The sequence below is a fragment of the Belonocnema kinseyi genome, chromosome 2 (assembly GCF_010883055.1).
Source record: "Belonocnema kinseyi isolate 2016_QV_RU_SX_M_011 chromosome 2, B_treatae_v1, whole genome shotgun sequence".
In the NCBI taxonomy this organism is placed as follows: Eukaryota; Metazoa; Arthropoda; class Insecta; order Hymenoptera; family Cynipidae; genus Belonocnema; species Belonocnema kinseyi.
Genome location: NC_046658.1, coordinates 101727996 through 101746464, shown reverse-complemented (window position 1 = coordinate 101746464; position 18469 = coordinate 101727996). Strand labels below are relative to the sequence as shown.

Genomic DNA, 18469 nt, shown 5'->3' with positions numbered 1-18469 from the left:
CGAAATTGATAAAGCAGTTTATAGACGGACCCTGAGATAGCGCCACTTCCGATTTGATTTTCGCTTTTATGTCACCCGTCGGATATTGCAGACTTCGTTGCGAATTTGATATCGAAAGAGAACGAGAAACTGCGAATGATAATGAAGGGTTCGTGGACTTGGAGGAGAATAGGAGACGTCTGACGATAGACAATGCGAAAGTCTACTTCCGACTTGTGAAACAATAGCAGGTCGTGACAAAGTCTTGGGAGTTTACTTCGGTTACTATACATTTTCTAAAGGATAGTGAGACCAGAAAATAATGAGCGTTAAATAGAGATTTTTTTTTATAAAAAGTGTGAGAATAAAATAACTGTGGAAATAATTTTTAAGCCTAGGTCTTTAAGAGACACCTACTTCAGAAATTTTATTCTATTTTCTATTGTTCATCGATAAATGCATAAAAGAGTATTTTCTCTTCTGAGAATATTCCAAAGGTTTAAAGATTCTTTCTTTCCGATTCTTTAACCTTAAGAAGCTAAACAGGTTATAGAATTTCTGATTCTATGCTTCAACATGAGTTTTAGGAAGAACAGTTTATAGGAGATTATATAATACCTTCAAGAGATTGTAGAAAATTCATCAATAATTTTGAAGACTTATAAAATATTAAAAAATCATAATTCAAATTAGGGCTAATTCCATTTCAAAGCAGGCAACATTTCCAGCAAAATGTAAGTCATGGTGTAAGAATTCTTTTGTATTTGGATATATGATTCTATCCTAAAAATAAAGAAATTCAAATTTCACAATTTAATTACATTTGTATTTATTTTTTGAATCGTTAAAATCAAAATAATTTTTTTTTTAACGAGAGTAAGTACTTAAGATTTTCTTGTTTATTCTACGTCGGGATTTTTAATCTTTTAATCGAGGGGCTACGCATTGAGAAATCTGGAAATCTTAAAGCTATGAATGTGGCAGTCTCAATCGAATTCGCTTAGAGAGTGAGGATTTCTTTGAGATTGCTGGGAGAAAACTTCTCGAGATCAGGACTCTTGTGGAGAAATCCGACTCGGTTAAGCTCGGCGGCATTCGGCTGGAGTCGGCCGTTAGTTCGACTCACTGTAGCAGTGAATGCTTCAGGCTTGGCGACAGATTTCCGAGATTTCTAAGAGTTCTTCAAAAATTTCTTTTAAAATTTCCAGCGTATCAATATGAGATTCCTCAGTGACTAGCGCCTCGCTTTTAATTGATTATGTGAACATTTTTGTACATTCAAAAATGACAAAATGGAAGCCCTTTTTCTCAAATTTTTTAAAGTACGTTTCTTCAAAAACCCGACTTTAAAATTTATCTTTGGAAATAGCTGAGCATACGTACTACATATCTCGTGAGTTGCATTCTTGGTACACTACTGCTTCACATTGAACAACATTATTTTTGAAAAATCGAATTTTTGCTTTTGTTTACAAGAAGAAAAAAAATATTTTAAATACATAAGCACTTTTTAATATTTCTCTTAAAATATATAATTTTATCAAACTTAAACATTTTCTTTTTAATACTGAAAATATAGTAATCACGTATAAACATATCTTTTAATTGTATATGTGAAAAATAAATGGTAAGTTTATATTAACAGAACACGAATAATCAGTGGAATATACCTCGCTGAATCAAATGGGAATAAATCTATTTTTATTTTGACAAAAAATTCCAGACGACATAAAATGAAAAGGATTGGTTCGCACTTAGTTTATTTGGCAGCCTTATAGATTATAGGAGACTATTTAAAAATTTATTTTCAGTTGAGGGTAAAATTATTATTTCAGGGTTTAAATAGGGGTATGGGTTTTCGAAGTTTTAACCAGAAAAATGCCCCGTTGATTTGTTTTTTTTTTAACTTAGAAGGCTCATTTAGCTTTGTGATGACCAAAAATTTTGAATCTACTTTTTTGGCATACATCGTTATAATTCGAATCCAGGAGTCCGAAAATAATTTTTTTTAATGTTCATGCGTGCGCGTGTGTGTTTGTATTTGTTTGCTTCCTTAAGCTGCATTGATTTACCTATTGTTGAACCTTTTATGAGCCACCAGTATCGATTTACGAAGTTTCGAAAACAATTGAAGGTTGGGAAGACAGAACCTAACTAGCGCTCAAGCAGTAAGCAGGAGTGGGGATCGTTCCCTCATTCGTCGCATTTTCTGCGCGTCATCCCCACTCCTGCCTGCTGCTCAAGCGCTCGTTCGGTTCGGCTTTCCGTCCCTTCAATTGTGTATTCTGATTATATGAGAAAAACTTCGTTTATATTAAAAATACTACAATAACATATCTGACATGCTCTTTCGGGTCTTTGAGATACGTCTAATGACCTATTGACGAACCTTTTTGACCTAACAATACCGATTTACAAATTTAAAAAATATATTTATTTTCTTCTTTAATATAAAAAACACTTTTTAAATATTGAGAATACAACAATAATGGATTTTATTATATATTTGTTCTCGTCTTCGAAATGAGAACTATTGATCTAATAATTATAAAGTTTCGAAGACCATTCTTGACTAATTAATAGCCACTTAAAAAGTTAAAAAAAAAAATTAAATTGTTTCTATGAAGAAAAATTTTGTTATAATTTGGAATATAACACTACCTCAAGTAAAAAATGTATTCATTGTAACAGAACACATCGATTGTCATTCTGATCGGATATCTGGTTTTGTAAAAATAATATTTTTGGTAAGACAGAAACATAAGTTTGAAAAATATGAAAAGTATCGATTATTTAAATTTTGTTAGAGAAAAACCTCCCTCTGAGGAAGCAAATTTATTTGATACCAATAAGGAAGCAAAACACTCATAAAATTGAGCACAAATAATTATACTCATATTAAATAAATCGATAGTAATTTGCGACGCTATTGTTTAAACTTGTATGTTTTTCAAGATATATGCAGAAACTTGTTACTTCTAAAGTGCCATTTAAACTTTTATAGTAATGGTACTGTTGTAAAATGTAAAGGAAAGCTATTTCTTACGTCGCAATTAGTAAAAAGCATTTTTTGTCCAACATTATGAAGGTAATAACAGTTCAGAAGTTTATGATGTTTGGAATGAAAGACCAGAGTTTATGCATTATTAATATAAAAATAAGTAAGTCTCTACGCGTAGCGAAATACTGAGAATTTTATACAAATTATTTACTTTTCAGATCTTGCTATTCGTACTGGAAAAAAACGGTATGGTCTAAGAATACGCAAATTTATTAACATTTTAGAGGACCTTTTCTTTTAAATAAAAAGATGGCCGCAAAAATTAATTTACAACATTTATTTACAACGCATTTTTTTCCCTGACCAATTTTTTATTTTCTCGGATCATTAGTATTTAAAGACCACAATTTTAATCTTTGAATAATATTTTTGAAATAGAATCATTTTTAATCGAATAGAACAATTTCATAATTATTCATAAATCTATGGCTGTTAATGTGCATTGACAACGCGACTAATGTTCTTTTAGTCTGGAAAGAATTCAAGAGAATTAGATAAACTTTATTTAGGAATCCAAGTGAACTTTAAGGTATTGAGGATATTTCTAAGATTTCCAAAGAATTCAAATCAAGTTTAATAAGTTCTAAAAACTCCATTGATATTAGAAAAATTGCAGTGACTTCAGAGAAAATTAAGGGAAATGCGGGGAATTCAATCAAATCTATTTATTTAAAAACAAATGAAAAATATGTAAAAATTAATTCAATTCAATAAGTTTCAAACGAGTATAGAGAATATTGTTGAAATTCCGAAGAATTCGATGTGAGTTTGAAAAAACTTTACGATGAATTAAACAAAAGCTAAGAAATTTGTTTAATAAATCCATTGAATTGAGTAGAATTGAGTAAATAGAGAAAATTTCAAGTCAATTAAAAAAATTCAAGGGAAAACCTAAGAAATTTAAAAAAATTTATAATAATTGAGGGTAAATTCCAAATCAAATGTCAGGAATATTTGAAAATTTCTTTATATTTTTGAAACCCTACGGAATCTTATTGAAATAAATTATAAATTCTTTAAAATCTTTTAAGAAGCCCTGAAAGATTTCGATTACTTTAAAATCCCTTGAAATTTTTTTACAGAAATAACAAACTACTTGGAATTTTTGTAAAATCTTGAAAACGCCCTGAAATCTTTCAAATTTGCCATAAATTCTTTCGAATCCTTTAGAACCCCTTCAATTATATTAACAATTCCTTAAAATATTTTTTTTAGAAATAAATCTGCCTAATAATTATGACATCGTTCAGGCTTATAGTATTAGGTTCTAACTATATTCATTTATAATTTCAAATTTCTCAAGACATAAAAAACAAATTTTTTTCTTCTTATAAATTTAAATCTTTTAAAATATCCTAAATGACTTAAAATGATTTAAAATAATTTAAAATCTTATAAAATACCTTAAAAGTGTCTAAAGCTGTTGAAAATTCCTCGGAATTTTTAAAGGTACCTTCAAATCTCAAACATCCTTTCAAATGATTGAAATCTATTAAAAAATTGAGAAATCTTTTGGAATAGCCTAGAATATTTTAAATACTATGAAATATTTGAAATTTCTTAAATTTCTTTAATGATCTTGAATATTCATTGAAGTTTTTTTAAGTACCCTCAAATCTTAAAAATTCTTTCAAATTATTGAAATTTGTTAAAAAATTCAGAAATATTTTGAAGTACCCTAGAATATTTCCAATACTAATATAAGAAATCCTATTAAATTCCTTCAAATTATTAAAATCTGTTAAAAATTTGAGGACTTTTAAAAAATGCCCTAAACGCTTTTAAATTGTTTAGAATCCCATCACACTATTCAAGTCTATCAAAAATACTTTCAAATCCTTTAAAATATAAAAACATTTTATAATTTTAAATCTTTTAAAATCCCATTAAGCTATCTAAGGCTCTTAAAAATTCCTAGAAATTTTTAAAAATACCCTAAAATATTGAAAATCCTTTGAAATCCATTCAAATTATTTAAATGTATTAAAAATTCTTTCAAATATTTTGAAATATCCTAAAACATTCCAAATAATTTGAAATCTTTTTAAATCCCTTAAAACTTTATAAAGCTGTTGACATTCCTTGATGCTTTTAAAAATAACATTAAATCATAAAATCCTTTAAAATCCTTTAAAATTATAGAAATTTATTAAAAATTCCTTCAAATCCTTTAAAATATCCTGAAGGATTTCAAATAATTTGGAATCTTTTGAAATCCCTTCAAACTTTATAAAGCTCTTAACAATTAATAGAAATTTTAAAAAATATCCTTGAATACTAAAAATCTGTTAAAATCCTTTTGAATGATTGAAATCTTGTTAAACATTTAGGAACTTTTAAAATACCCTCTAATTTTATTTAAATAGTATGAAATCTTTTGAAGTTACTTGTAAGTTAAAAACATCCTTTGAAATCCCTTCAAATTATTTAAATCTGTTTAAAATTTCAGGAAACTTTAAAAATACCTTAAAAACTTTTTAATTCTTTGGAATCACCTCAAATTATTGTAGTCTATTGAAATCCTTTCAAATTATTAAAATATATTGAAAATTCCTTCAAAACCTTCAAAATATCCTAAAACATTTAAAATAATCTGCAACCGTTTGAAATTTCAAAAAAAATTTCTAAAGCTCTTAAAATTCCTTGATATTTTTAAAAATAACCTCAAATCTTAGCAATCATTTTAAATGCTTTTAATTTATTGAAATATATTGAAAATTCTTTCAAATCCTTTAAAATATCCTAAAATATTTCAAATGATTTGGAATCTTTTGAAATCACTTCAAACTTTCTAAAGCTTTTAACAATTACTTTAAATTTTTTTAAATAACCTCGAATCCTAAAATTTTTTTGAAATCCTTTAAAATGATTGAAATCTCGAAAAACATTTAGGAACTTTTAAAATACCCTCTAATTTTTTGTAACAGTATGGAATATTTTGCAATTCCTTATAAAAAAATCTTTTGAAAATTTGAGGAATCGTTTAGAATACACTAAACTCTTTTAAATCCTTTATAATCTATTCAAATGATTGAAATCTGTTTAAAATTTCTTGGAATCTTTTAAAATATCCTAAAATATTTTGAAAACTTTTAAAATCCCTTCGAACTTTGTTTTGGAATTTCTTAAAATAATGGAAATTTATTAAACATTTTTTTTAAATGCGCACTAAAATAATTTAGATACTTTGAAATCCCTTCAAATTATTGAAATCTGTTGACAATTTCAGGATTATTTTAAGAAAACCTACAATATTAAAAAAAAATTTTGTTTAACTGAAATACGTATAGAGACCCCAATTCAATAGTGTTACTCTTGGGTCATTTTATTGAAAGAAAAACGACTTCAGTGGTCTCTTTATTTCAAAAAGTGACTATACTGACTTTATTTATAACTTTAGCATTTTTTTCTCTTTAAGATTTCTGTATTTTACTGACCCACAAAATTCCCTGCCTTTTCCCTCATTTCCAGGTTTTCGCTAATCTGCGACAACCCTGAATAAACCTGATTAAAATAAACAACATGTTGTAATTATTTTATGTTATAAAATAATCATATTTAATTAAAAGTACAAATGGATACGATGATAAAATAAATTGTGACAATGAAAAATGATATCCAAAGTAACTTATACCAAATAACTGACGCCTTAGTCAGGGACCTGAATTTACAGCAAAGCAATATACTTGTGCATACATTATTCCATGCTATGGTCACCTCGTTAATTTTTAACGACCACTGTTCATCATTTTTAACGCCAGAGTTCGGCCAATCGATGAAATAGTCGGTATTCGACTCGGCCAGTCAGATTCTTAATCGAACCGGGTAAGGTCGGGTGGTAAATCACAACGAGTGACGGTGAACAGATAGAATCCAAGGTGTATGAATTCCGACTGAAGAAGACTTATTCAGTAATCACACGATTATCATCTGATGTATTACTATCTGCTCTAAAAGTGCATAGATACCTTAACTTTGGTACAGATAATAGTTAAAATATCGGAAGGAAAAATGTAAACATAGTGGGTAAAGTAAATGTTGCAGATGAGGGCTATGCTAATACAGAGTTTTCAAATTTGCAGATAATTAGAATGCTGAACTTTCAATGATTCTTAGACGCTGGAAATAAATTACAAAAAATCTACAATAAAACAAAATTAAGAAGCTGTTCCATCAATAATCATACCCTAGAATATTTCAAATACTATGAAATCTTTTGAAATTCCTTGAATTTTTTTATTTATCTTGAATATTTCCTGAAGTTTTTTTAAATACCCTCAAATCTTAAAAATTCTTTCAAATTATTTAAATTTGTTAAAAAATTCCGAAATATTTTGAAGTACCCTAGAATATTTCCAATACTAATATAAGAAATCCTATTAAATTCCTTCAAATTATTAAAATCTGTTGAAAATTTGAGGACTTTTAAAAAATGCCCTAAACGCTTTTAAATTGTTTAGAATCCCATCACAGTATTCAAGTCTATCCAAAATACTTTCAAATCCTTTAAAATATAAAAAAATTTTATAATTTTAAATCTTTTAAAATCCCATAAAACTATCTAAGGCTCTTAAAAATTCCTAGAAATTTTTAAAAATACCCTAAAATATTGAAAATCCTTTGAAATCTATTCAAATTATTTAAATCTATTAGAAATTCTTTCAAATCCTTTGAAATATCCTAAAACATTCAAAATAATAATTCGAAATTTTTGAAAGCCCTTAAAACTTTATAAAGCTCTTGGAATTCCTTGATGTTTTTGATAATTTTCTGATAATTAAAAGGGTTTAGTACCATTATCTTCCGATTTTTTCAGAATGCTCAACTTTGAATAGTTATTAGACTCTGGAAATAAATGACAAAAATCTACAAAAAAAAAACAGAATTAAGAAGCCGTTCCATCAATAATCCGAAAGCCCTTTTTATTTTCCGGAGAAGAAAATAATTTTTAGGCATCCTAGTGCAATTTTTTGCTCATTGACCACACTACTCTTTTGTTATTAACTTAATAATAAATTATTATTTTCAACTCTAAAATTTTTTATTATGAACAAAATGAGTTCAAGAAATTTCAACCTTTTTCCAGATTTATTGTAAATTTTGTAAATTTAAAAACTCTGTACCAATATAGGCAACACCTTCATTTGCAACATGTAGTTGGTTCCATAATTTCAGAATTCTTTTTTAGCTGAGATTTTCAATTTTATCTTTACAAAAACTAAAGTATTTTTTGTTCAGGAACACCCGTGATTATTTTTTTTCAGATATTGGCTACCACCGAGGTAATGAATGTCCTTGAAATTAAAAAAAAAAAATGTTTGTCCACGGATTTAAAAATTATTGCGATTTTTTCAGGCATAAAGTTTTCAATAACGAATAATAATATAACACCATATTTCAGCAAAAGGAATTTTGTATCCAATTGGGATCTTTTTAAATATCAACAAAATTGACGTTTTTCGATGTTTATTGGTTAATGGGATACTTGTTTCAAATTCTGTTCATAGTAATTTTCGTCAAATTAGTTTTGTTTGAAAAGAAGAAATACACAAGCATATTTTTGGTTCAACTTGAATTGAAAAAAAAATTAGCTAAAAAAGAAATTAAAAAATTATAATTAGCTATCTATACTATTAAGCCAGTGCTAAATCGTTGGGAAATGCAAATCTTGCATCATTAAATGTTATAAAGTTTCTATAAATAAAAAATTTTTTTAAAACTTTTCTTAAATCTGATAACAGCGCAAAAATTTTTCAAAATAGGGCTAAAGGTTAATTTTTGACAACAATAGGGCAAAAGCTGCGGCAACAAAACTAATAATCTTTCAAGGAGCTTATTTATCCTTCACTTTATTTCTCAGATTCAAACATATATATTTAGAGGTCCCTGAAGTGGGTTTCATAGCATAGATTGTTGGTGTGAAACCATTTTTCTTAAATTTAATTTAACACCCATAAGATATAGATTATATCATAAATGTCAGTTGAAGGAGGGGGGTGGGGTCAAATTTAACCTTATTATTATTTTTTTATTATGAAGCTAATGGAAAATATTTGTCTCTTAATTGCTCAAAAGTTCCTGTGCTCAATTAACTTACTTATTTTTAGTACAGTACCCAGGTTTTTAAATCATTAAAATAGTTCAAACCTAGAAAGAAGCAAGGGATCAAATTAAAAAAGCTAAATTGTCAATGAACAATGCATATACATATCTATTTAAATACCTACAAAAATAATTGAACTAAATTCAGTATATTGCATTTTTTTAACTCAAAAACGATTATGATAACGATTAAAAATGATTTTTAATGTCTTGTTCATTGGAATAAAAACAATTTTAATTGAAAAATTTGCAACCCACTAAATTAATTATTGCAATCTTGTATCATGGCACCTTCTATTATTGTTAATGATAAGTGATAAATATTTTAGGTCTAAGGACACTTGAAACTGATGTCTATCACGAAACATCTTGAATTTATAAAAAAAGGAAAAATTTTTGTAAAAGGGAGACATTTTTAAAAATCACACCAAACCTTTATTTTCCTTGTATAAAATAATTTTTTTTTATATCTCTTCCTGTATCTCGGAAGCATGTTTTTATTTTTATTGAAAAATAAATTCACAGTCGTCATCAAAAAAAGGATGGTCAAAACCCATAAAATTTGCACTTTTAAGTGTTTGAATTATTTACTTGGGATTGGTTAACTTTTTCTGATGAAACGGCTTTTTTCCAAAGTCAGTTTTTATTTTATTTTTGAAACTATGAATTCCTCTTTTTAGGATAATCTGCAACTAAAATAGTTAAAAATTTTAATCCTGTAATTATGAGATTATAAACGTCCTCATTCTATTTTTCAGCAGTGAATAATTTTTTTGAAACAACCTTGTTTGGCACCATTTCAGAAACCCTTCAGCTCGGAAGAAAATTATTTTGTTTGATATTTAAAAGGTGAATTTGATTTCACAGAATCTTATTTCCTTCTTCTAAAAAAATTCGATTTTCTTTTGGTTTTCTAATTATGTTTAATTGATTGCTAAAAAGAATCAGGAAGCTTAAAGTCATCCCATTTCAACAATATAATAACTTTTCTCCTAAAAAAAAAATAGTTGATAGTAAAAGGGTAAAACTTAAAAAAAAACAAGGTTTTTCCGCCTCCTTTTTTAAGCGACGTCTTTAACCCGTTCCTAGAACGAGTGCGACGTTAGGAAAAATCTGAAAAAAATGCACAAATATTTCTTCAGTCTTCTTTGATGCAATACATTTTTCAAAATTTTTAAATATTAATCACTTTACGTTTTACAGGGATTTATTTACAAGTTATTCATCTTAAGAATGAATTAAGATAGGAAGCCGTTTAATGGCTCGAAATATGCAGTTTTGTGATGCGAGTGTATTAAAATAATTAAATTTATTATATAAAAATTGTTACGCGAAAAAAATGATATCGAATATTTTTGGCCCCGACTATGGTATTCTCAAAAATGAGATTAATATAATTAAAGATTTAGGTTGAATTTGTCATTTGATAGAGAAAAATACCGAAAAATGGTAGAGCTGAATAAATAACCTAAGTCCTAAGAACTTCAAAAAGGTCTACCTAATATTAGATTTCATAGTGGAATTTTTCGAGGAATCGAGTAGCATAGGTCAAGTTAAGCTTTTTCACGAAAAAGTCAGAAATTAGTGGTAAATGATGAATCACTTACAAGGATCGGATGTCACAGTTTCGAATCGTCTGGCAGGTCTTGGGGGTGGTCTTGGTGGTAAGGCTGGGGGCTGATGCGTTCTCAGTGTCACTTCGCCGCCCCCGTCAATCTCACCCTCCGGGCCCCTTTTGCTACCACTCCCCTGCTGTATCATATGACACTGGCACTTGTTCTTCGAGGGCGTCGATACCTGAGGGCAAAGAAGATCCCGTTCTTAAACATTCTTTAGCATTTTTTGCCTCCCAAGATTTACCACGTTCGTCAGTCTTCGAGAGTTTTAACACTTCATTTGACTTGCAAAACATTTCTTAGATTTTTCAATTTCTTACAAACTAGAAAGAAGATTAGCTTCAAGAAATAATATAGGATAAATATTAAAAATAATTATCTGGGGGGGGGGGGGGGCTTGTATTGACCATCAATACGAAATTTCGTAAAGAACTTGATGTTTGTTGTTGGCTTTAGGGTCAGATGAGTTGAAAACCGTTAGATTGCTTTAAATGTTTTGGCACAAAATGGTGACCCTCATCAGTAAATTTTATTGAATTTATCAGAATTTTATACAGTCAAACCCTTCAATAGCCCTTTCGAGAATTGACGCCGCGCCGCAGGTAGGGTCAACAGAAGCTACGCGGGGTCTACAGTTGTCAATCAGGCGAAAAATCAGGCATGAACTAACAAAAGCGGAGCGGGCTAGAATGAGTTAGTTCCCACCTGACGTCAGCCCCAAAATCGGCACTATAGAAGAGTTTCTCTGTAATTTCTTATAAGTTCGCAATTTTACAATTGCTAATTTTATTCTTTGGTTAATATTTCAGTCGTCAAATGCATGATAATTTTTATTTTTAAATTTGAATTTGAATTCCCATTTAAAATTGAAATCAGAACTGCTTTCTTGTGAATAATTTTATGCAGCGAAATCAGGGCATGAAAAAATTCGGAAATCAAAATTAGATTTGGAAACAATCTCCTTTCAGGCGCATTAAAGAACATTACATTACAAATAAAAAATAGGGGGAAAAGAAAATATTTAACCAACCCCAACCTCTCACTGTATTCCTATTTCGAAAATGGGATAATCTCAATAAACAGACTGATTCCGGATCAACCACAAATAAAAATTTTGTTTTAATTTTTTATTTTATACATTTGATGAAAACAATGACTATGTGTAGCCAAAAATGTCAAAATATAAAAAATATTTTTTAGCGATTTAGAATTCACGAAAAAAAAATTGTTAACCAATTCTTTGTGTGCAAAAATACAAATTTATTTTATAACAGAAATATTTTTTAACATTTGTGTTATTTTAGTTAAAATGAAATTCATTTCTTGTTATCAGTATATATACTTGTGCAAATGAAATGTATTTTACTAAAGATCAAACTGTAGTAAAAACACAAAATTATCAAAAACGTTGTAGGCAAATAATTATTCAAATATTTTTTAAGACTTTTTTTTACGAAAACTTAATGAAAACATTCAGAATCTAGTAGGAATTTAAATAATCAAAAAAAATTATAGTTAAAGAGTTATTTCTTTTAAAAAATGTGTGTAACAACGTACGCAAAAAAAATTTTTATAGTAAAAATTTGTTCAAAAGAATTGTTTTTAAAAAAGGTTTGATAATTTGTTTATTTTAAGACTGTGAAAAAACAAATTGTCATAAAACATTATAGAACATATTTTTAAGAATATTTGCATTACAAATTGTTTCATTCAAAGACATTCTTAAAACAAATTTTTCGTTTTTCATTTTTAAATTGCAATGCACTTACTAAATTTCCTGTTATTATTAGAAATTATTTCTGGGCAAGTAAATTTTTTTGTAAATCAGGCTGTACTAAAAATGATACAAAATTACCAAAATGTGGCCAAATATTATAGGAATCATCGCCAATGCCCACGAAACCATTTTCATTCACGTACTTTTTTATAACAAATTCAATTTTTTTTTATTTGCATTACTATTAGACATCTTTTTTGGATAGTTGCTGTCAGTTTTCTAGGTATTATTGACTGAATGAAGGCAATTTTCAAAAACCGATATACTTCAAAAGTCAAACATTTTTTTTGAGCCTTTCATTTCGGTCCGAATTTGATTTAAAAAAATGAAAGTTCACTAAATTGTGAAGAGCTTGACGCTCCGAACTTTTGTCTCCTCTATTTGTTTATTAATAATTTTTCCACTCAAAGTATGGAAAAACTGAAATTTTGTACATAAGAACCTTTTACGCTTTAATAACTAATAAGGAAAATTTTATATTATCTTGAACGAATGTTTAGGGACTCATAGAATACAAATAATTTGTTTATTATTCCATTTATGTCTTGTAAACAAATTTTACGAACAAATTGACAAATAGTATTATTATCAGTAAAAAAATGTTGTGCTAAAGTGCTTCAAATTAATGTAGAAATGACATTTAATTACAAAAATAATTTAAAAGTTTATAATAACGATTCTTATCAAAAATTCTTGTGGCAAACTATTAATATTTGAGATTTTTCAAATTATAACTTCAGGTATTCATTAAAATAATAAATATTTAATAATATTTGATTAAATATAACAATTTAAATTTTTATAAACAAATTAGATAAAGAAATTCCAAATTTTGGCCATTTCGCATAGATTTTTTTTGCACTGGAAATGTTTTAAGCTATTGAGCGAATGACTGCTTATCTCAAAAATAATAGAAAAGCTAACAATAACCGCTCTTATTAAGAATTCTTGTAAGAAAATATTTAAACTTGAAGTTTTTTTATCAAATTTAAATTTTCTTTGATGGCTCGAATGGGTACAGATATTCCTGAAAATAATATAATCTTCGATAATATTTGGTCAAACAATTGTAAAACAATTAGTTGGATTTATTATTTGCTTATACAAATTGATGTTGTTATATTTTACTAAATATTATCAAGGATACATTTTTTAGGAATATCAGTAGCCATTCCAGCGATTAAAGAAAATTGAAATTGGATAAAACATTGACTTTGAATATTTTGTCGCGATAATTATTTATAACAATGGTCATTGTTAAGTTCTTAAATATTTTTGTTGCTAGCAGTTATTCCTCCAACAGCCTAAAACATTTTTAGTGCAACATTTTTTGTCTATGAGAAAGGGCCAACATTTTATATTTGTTAAAAAAAATTTTAAATATAAAGCACTTTTAGCAAACAGCATCTTTTTACCGATAATAAGTCTATTTGCTAATTTTTTTTATAAAATTGGTTTATAACAAATAAATGAAGTAATAAACAAATTATTTGTATTCTATGAGTCCCTAAACATTCATTTAAGATAATATAAAATTTTCCTGATTAGTTATTGAAGCGTAAAAATTTCTTATGTACAAAATTTCAGTTTTTCTATACTTTAAGTGAAAAAATGATTAATAAACAAATAGAGAAGACCAAAGTTCGGAGCGTCAAGCTCTTCAGAGTTTAATGAAATTTCATTTTTTTTTAAATTCAAAATTTGTCCAAAATTGAAGGCTCTGGACATTTTTGAACGACAAAATACATACCTGAATATTATTAACTCCCATTAAAGCAGCATGTTTGGCTTCATTGTGTGAGTGAGAACGACTGTGAGTGCGTACATGGGAGTGATGTTTGCTGTGGTGATCTAGGCTCGAGGGTGTTCTTTCCCTTGGCCTCGTATCTGGTAGGGTCGAGTGAAGCGCGTGAACCGCCTGTAGGTGATGATGATGATCGTGGATATGGTCCAGTCTGCTGTGTGTTCTCGTGTTTGCATTGGAAGAGGAAGACTCACAGGAAATGCCGGAACTCACGTGGTGGTGATTTGTAGTCGAATTCCCAGTAAGACTGCCTGAGGAACTTCTGTGATGATGACTGATGAGTGGAGTCGTCGATAAACTGCTATTGGCATTCACAACATGTCGATGAACAGTTGGCGAGCTTCCGTGGTTTATTAAACTCGAATTTGAAGAGGTTCCACTCATCACACTTGCTGTTCCATGATGGTGTCCCGAGGGATCAACAAAACTGGCATTTCCATGATGATGATTGCCTCTACTCCCATTTCCTGCGAGTCCCATTCTATGATGAGCAGCGGGTGAATTTCGGTGGTCCATGATACTCAGACTGGAATTATTTGTCGGTGTTCCAGGATGATGGTAAATATTCTGTGAGCTTCCTCGGTTCAATGGACTCGGACTTGGTGTCGTGACTAAAGAACCTGGAGTTCCGTAAACATAAGTACTCAAATTGGAGGTTGTTCCGCAAGAATGGCTGGGTTGGTGCTGATGGTGGGAAAGACTGGACATTTTATGGTGATGATGAGAGTGTTGTCGTGGATGTTGAAAAGCCATCATTGCATCACTGGCATCCAAATTGGACCCACAATAAGTGTCGTGTTTGCAGGGGTTCTCGTGCTTGTATATATGACTATGAGCCTCATTGAGGAGATGACTATGGACACTAGGTTCGTGATGATGCTTGTAGAGAACCTGCATCTTAATCTTTTCTTTAGTAGGCGAACTGGATAGATCTCCATCATCTACATCATTTTCCATGTCATGAAGAGACATATCATTGAGATCAGAATTCGAGTCTAGAAGGGAGCCAGGACTGGACAACTGACGATGTTGGTTATCCTGAAAATTGGAAGTCTCCTGGACCCTGCGAGCAGTTTCGAAGGTCAGGTTTCGATTTGAATCGGCACTGCGAGGACTGCAGGAGAGAGTCTGTCCATATCGAGAGTAGATATTTTTCTGAACTTCAATTGGTCCCGGTGATGAAGCTAGGCTCCCCTCATCTATACTCTCCACGCTTGTAGAGTTATCCAGACAAATTTGTTGACTTTCCTGGATTGAGGGAGATGGCTCTCGATTCCTGATGGGTTCGAACATGTTCTGTAAGGTTTCCAAGCCTCGGGGTAGATCTTGGACTTTTGATATCCTTTTACTACCTAGGTTTCTTTCTGATCTCTCTCTTTGAAGTATTGAATCTGCGTTCGACATGGTTGAACACTGGCAGGGAAGCTGTGAACCCTCGCAACCATCCGGATCGTTCGGCATTGTTGGTTGGAACATGATGGAAATCTGAAACAGAGAAAGGATTGCTGACATCATGAATAGGGTCAACCCAGCAATGTTTTGAAATGATCATTAATTTAATTTTCTAACATTCATTATATCTTGATCGAGAATGTAAAGTCCGAAACGAAAGATCCTTAGAGTTTTCCTTTCAATAAGGTTTTCAATAGCTGATACCATTTCACCATTGTTATAACATTTCCATAAGAAATAAAAACAGACATGGCTCCAGATCCATTAATAGTGGGAGATTGTACGGCTCGGGCTGTCAGCAGTGAAATTCGAAGCGTGCTGCTTGCTATATAGTTATTCTCACTTTGGGGAGTAATGAAGCCTGCATTTATGATGTAATCTGTGCTGAGATAGCCCAATCAAGTTATGCGAATCGTTTCTCATTGTGGATAGAGCGCATCCCTAGAAGTTATTAATTAGTCCAAGCGAATATTTCATCGTCTTGGAACTCGAGTTTAGCGAAATTCCGACGGACTGGAAATCAAATGATTCTTTGAATTACGAATTTATAGATTCTTAATTCAGAAATGAATATAATTTCGTTCATAGTTCATTTTTTTAATTATCAATAACCTGGCTACATTTCACTCTCTTATAATCAATTCATAATTTTGTGTTCTTATTAAAATGAGAAAAGATTCACATTTATTTCAAGAATAAACAGGGTGGCGATTCGACGGATGATTTAAAATTCCCAGTCATTTTCCGGCTAAGTTTTTCAATTTTCCAGGTGAACCAAAATTAAAATATTAATTATTGCCGAAAAACGGAAACATTTATTTTAATTTATGACGTTTATTCTAAATATCATTTAACACAACATAGTAAAAAATTGCATCATAAAAGATTTTTTAACAAAAAATGGAATCGTTGAACCTTCAGTTGTAAAAATTAATTCTTAACAAACAAAAAACGGATTTCAAACGAAACATAAATCATTCAATTTAAAATTTTTTAAATAATGTTCAAGCAAAATAGATGAACTTTTAAATAAATCTATGAAATATTTAATTGAAATTAGTTAAATTGTTAGTTCAAAAACTACATTCCTCAAAAAATAACCTTTTAACAACACAAAAACTGACTTTCAAACAAATAATTACATTTTCAACTAAGATGATGAATCTTCTTAACTAGAATAATTGAATTTTGGATCAACCAGTTCAATTTTCAACCAAGAATATCAATTTGTACACAAAAAAATAAATTTTAACTAAAAAAAAATTATTTTCAAACAAAAATTAAATAATTACATTTTTAGTAAAAATGAATGTTCACCCAAAGATATGAATTTTTACTAAACTTATCGAATATTCAACGGGAATAACAGTTACATTTAAAGTTTAAAAAAATTCCTTTTTATACAAAGAAAAAACCATTTTTCAATCAAATAGCTGTCTTTTCAACCAACGAAATGAATTTTGAATTAAAATGATGAATCTTCGACAAATGATGGAATTTTAAACTAGAAAAGTTCAATTTTCAATAAAAAAAACGGAAGATTTAAATTTTCAGTTTAAAAAATTAATTTTCAACTGAACTGATAAATTCTCAACTAAAATGATCCTTCATAAAAAGAAATGAATTTTCAAACAAAAATAGAGTAGTTAAATTTTCTGTTAAAAATCTAATTGTTAAAAAATGTTTTTTGCGGAAAATAGTTAAATTTTCTATTGGAATTTTTAGTTAAATTTTTAGTCAAAGAATTGATTTTCAATAAAGTAGTTACATTTTCAAACAGAGATGAATTTTTAATTAAAATGAATCTTCAAAAAAAAAATTAATTTTCAACACAAGAGTTTTTGAACCAAGTAATTAAATTTTTATCTAAGAAAGGAAGAATTTGCTGCGAACAATATAACAAAAATTTTCGATTTTGAAATAAGAGACATTTCTTCTTTGAAATACTACTTCTAATCTAAAAACTACTTAAAATAGTTTCTTTATCTCGAAATTATTAGAGGGAACTTTCAAATTTTTTTGAATGCCCTGGAACCGGTTTTTTTTAAATTCTTTTACTTGTAAATCGGAATTATAATGCTTTAAAAAAATGCCCTGTTCCAAGTAAAATATTCCTTTACGAAAAGTTGTCCTATAAAATAAAAGCGGTATTTGTTTTCTAAAATTCTCTGTTTCCAATCAGAATAAATGAGAGACTCAAACGTGAGAAAAATTATTTTTTTGTATGTTCGGAATATCATCAGTTCAATTCACAAACTTCAAGTCACCGAAAAAAATCTCACAGAGCAAACATCTGCAAAAGGTTTTTCTTATAACGAAAAAAGAAATCTTTCTCTCATAAAGTGTAAATATATTTAAAAATGTACGAAATCAGACTCAAGACTCACTTTTTAATTAATAAAAAGAAAGCGGTGATTTCTGCGTAAAATTGTTAAATTTTTCTATGTTAAGTGCATTAAATGATAGTTGCACGTGAACAAAGAAGTTTATTACTCACTTTTCTAAATTGACCAAAATTATGTAAATAATAAAAAATCAAAATTGTCGGTCAAGTCACCACCTTGATAAATCCTAGATTTAAAAATAAGATTCTGCAACGGGACATTGACCTAAGAAAACGATCATGTTGTCCTGTTGTGTACGAGTATAAAGCACCGGTTCTCTTCTGAGGATTAAAA

General features: G+C 29.0%; 1 protein-coding gene across 1 annotated transcript in view; it reads right to left on the bottom strand.

The window, feature by feature from the left end:
• The window catches only part of LOC117182921, a 63971-nt gene extending 47973 nt beyond the window's left edge, over window positions 1-15998 (bottom strand). The window contains exons 1-3 of the mRNA XM_033376034.1: window positions 15909-15998; window positions 14286-15824; window positions 10750-10939 (exon numbers count right to left, since the gene is read on the bottom strand). Of these exons, the coding sequence (XP_033231925.1) occupies window positions 10750-10939; window positions 14286-15824; window positions 15909-15998 (1819 nt within the window). The remainder of the gene's footprint in view (window positions 1-10749; window positions 10940-14285; window positions 15825-15908) is intronic.
• Window positions 15999-18469: the final 2471 nt, after the last annotated feature.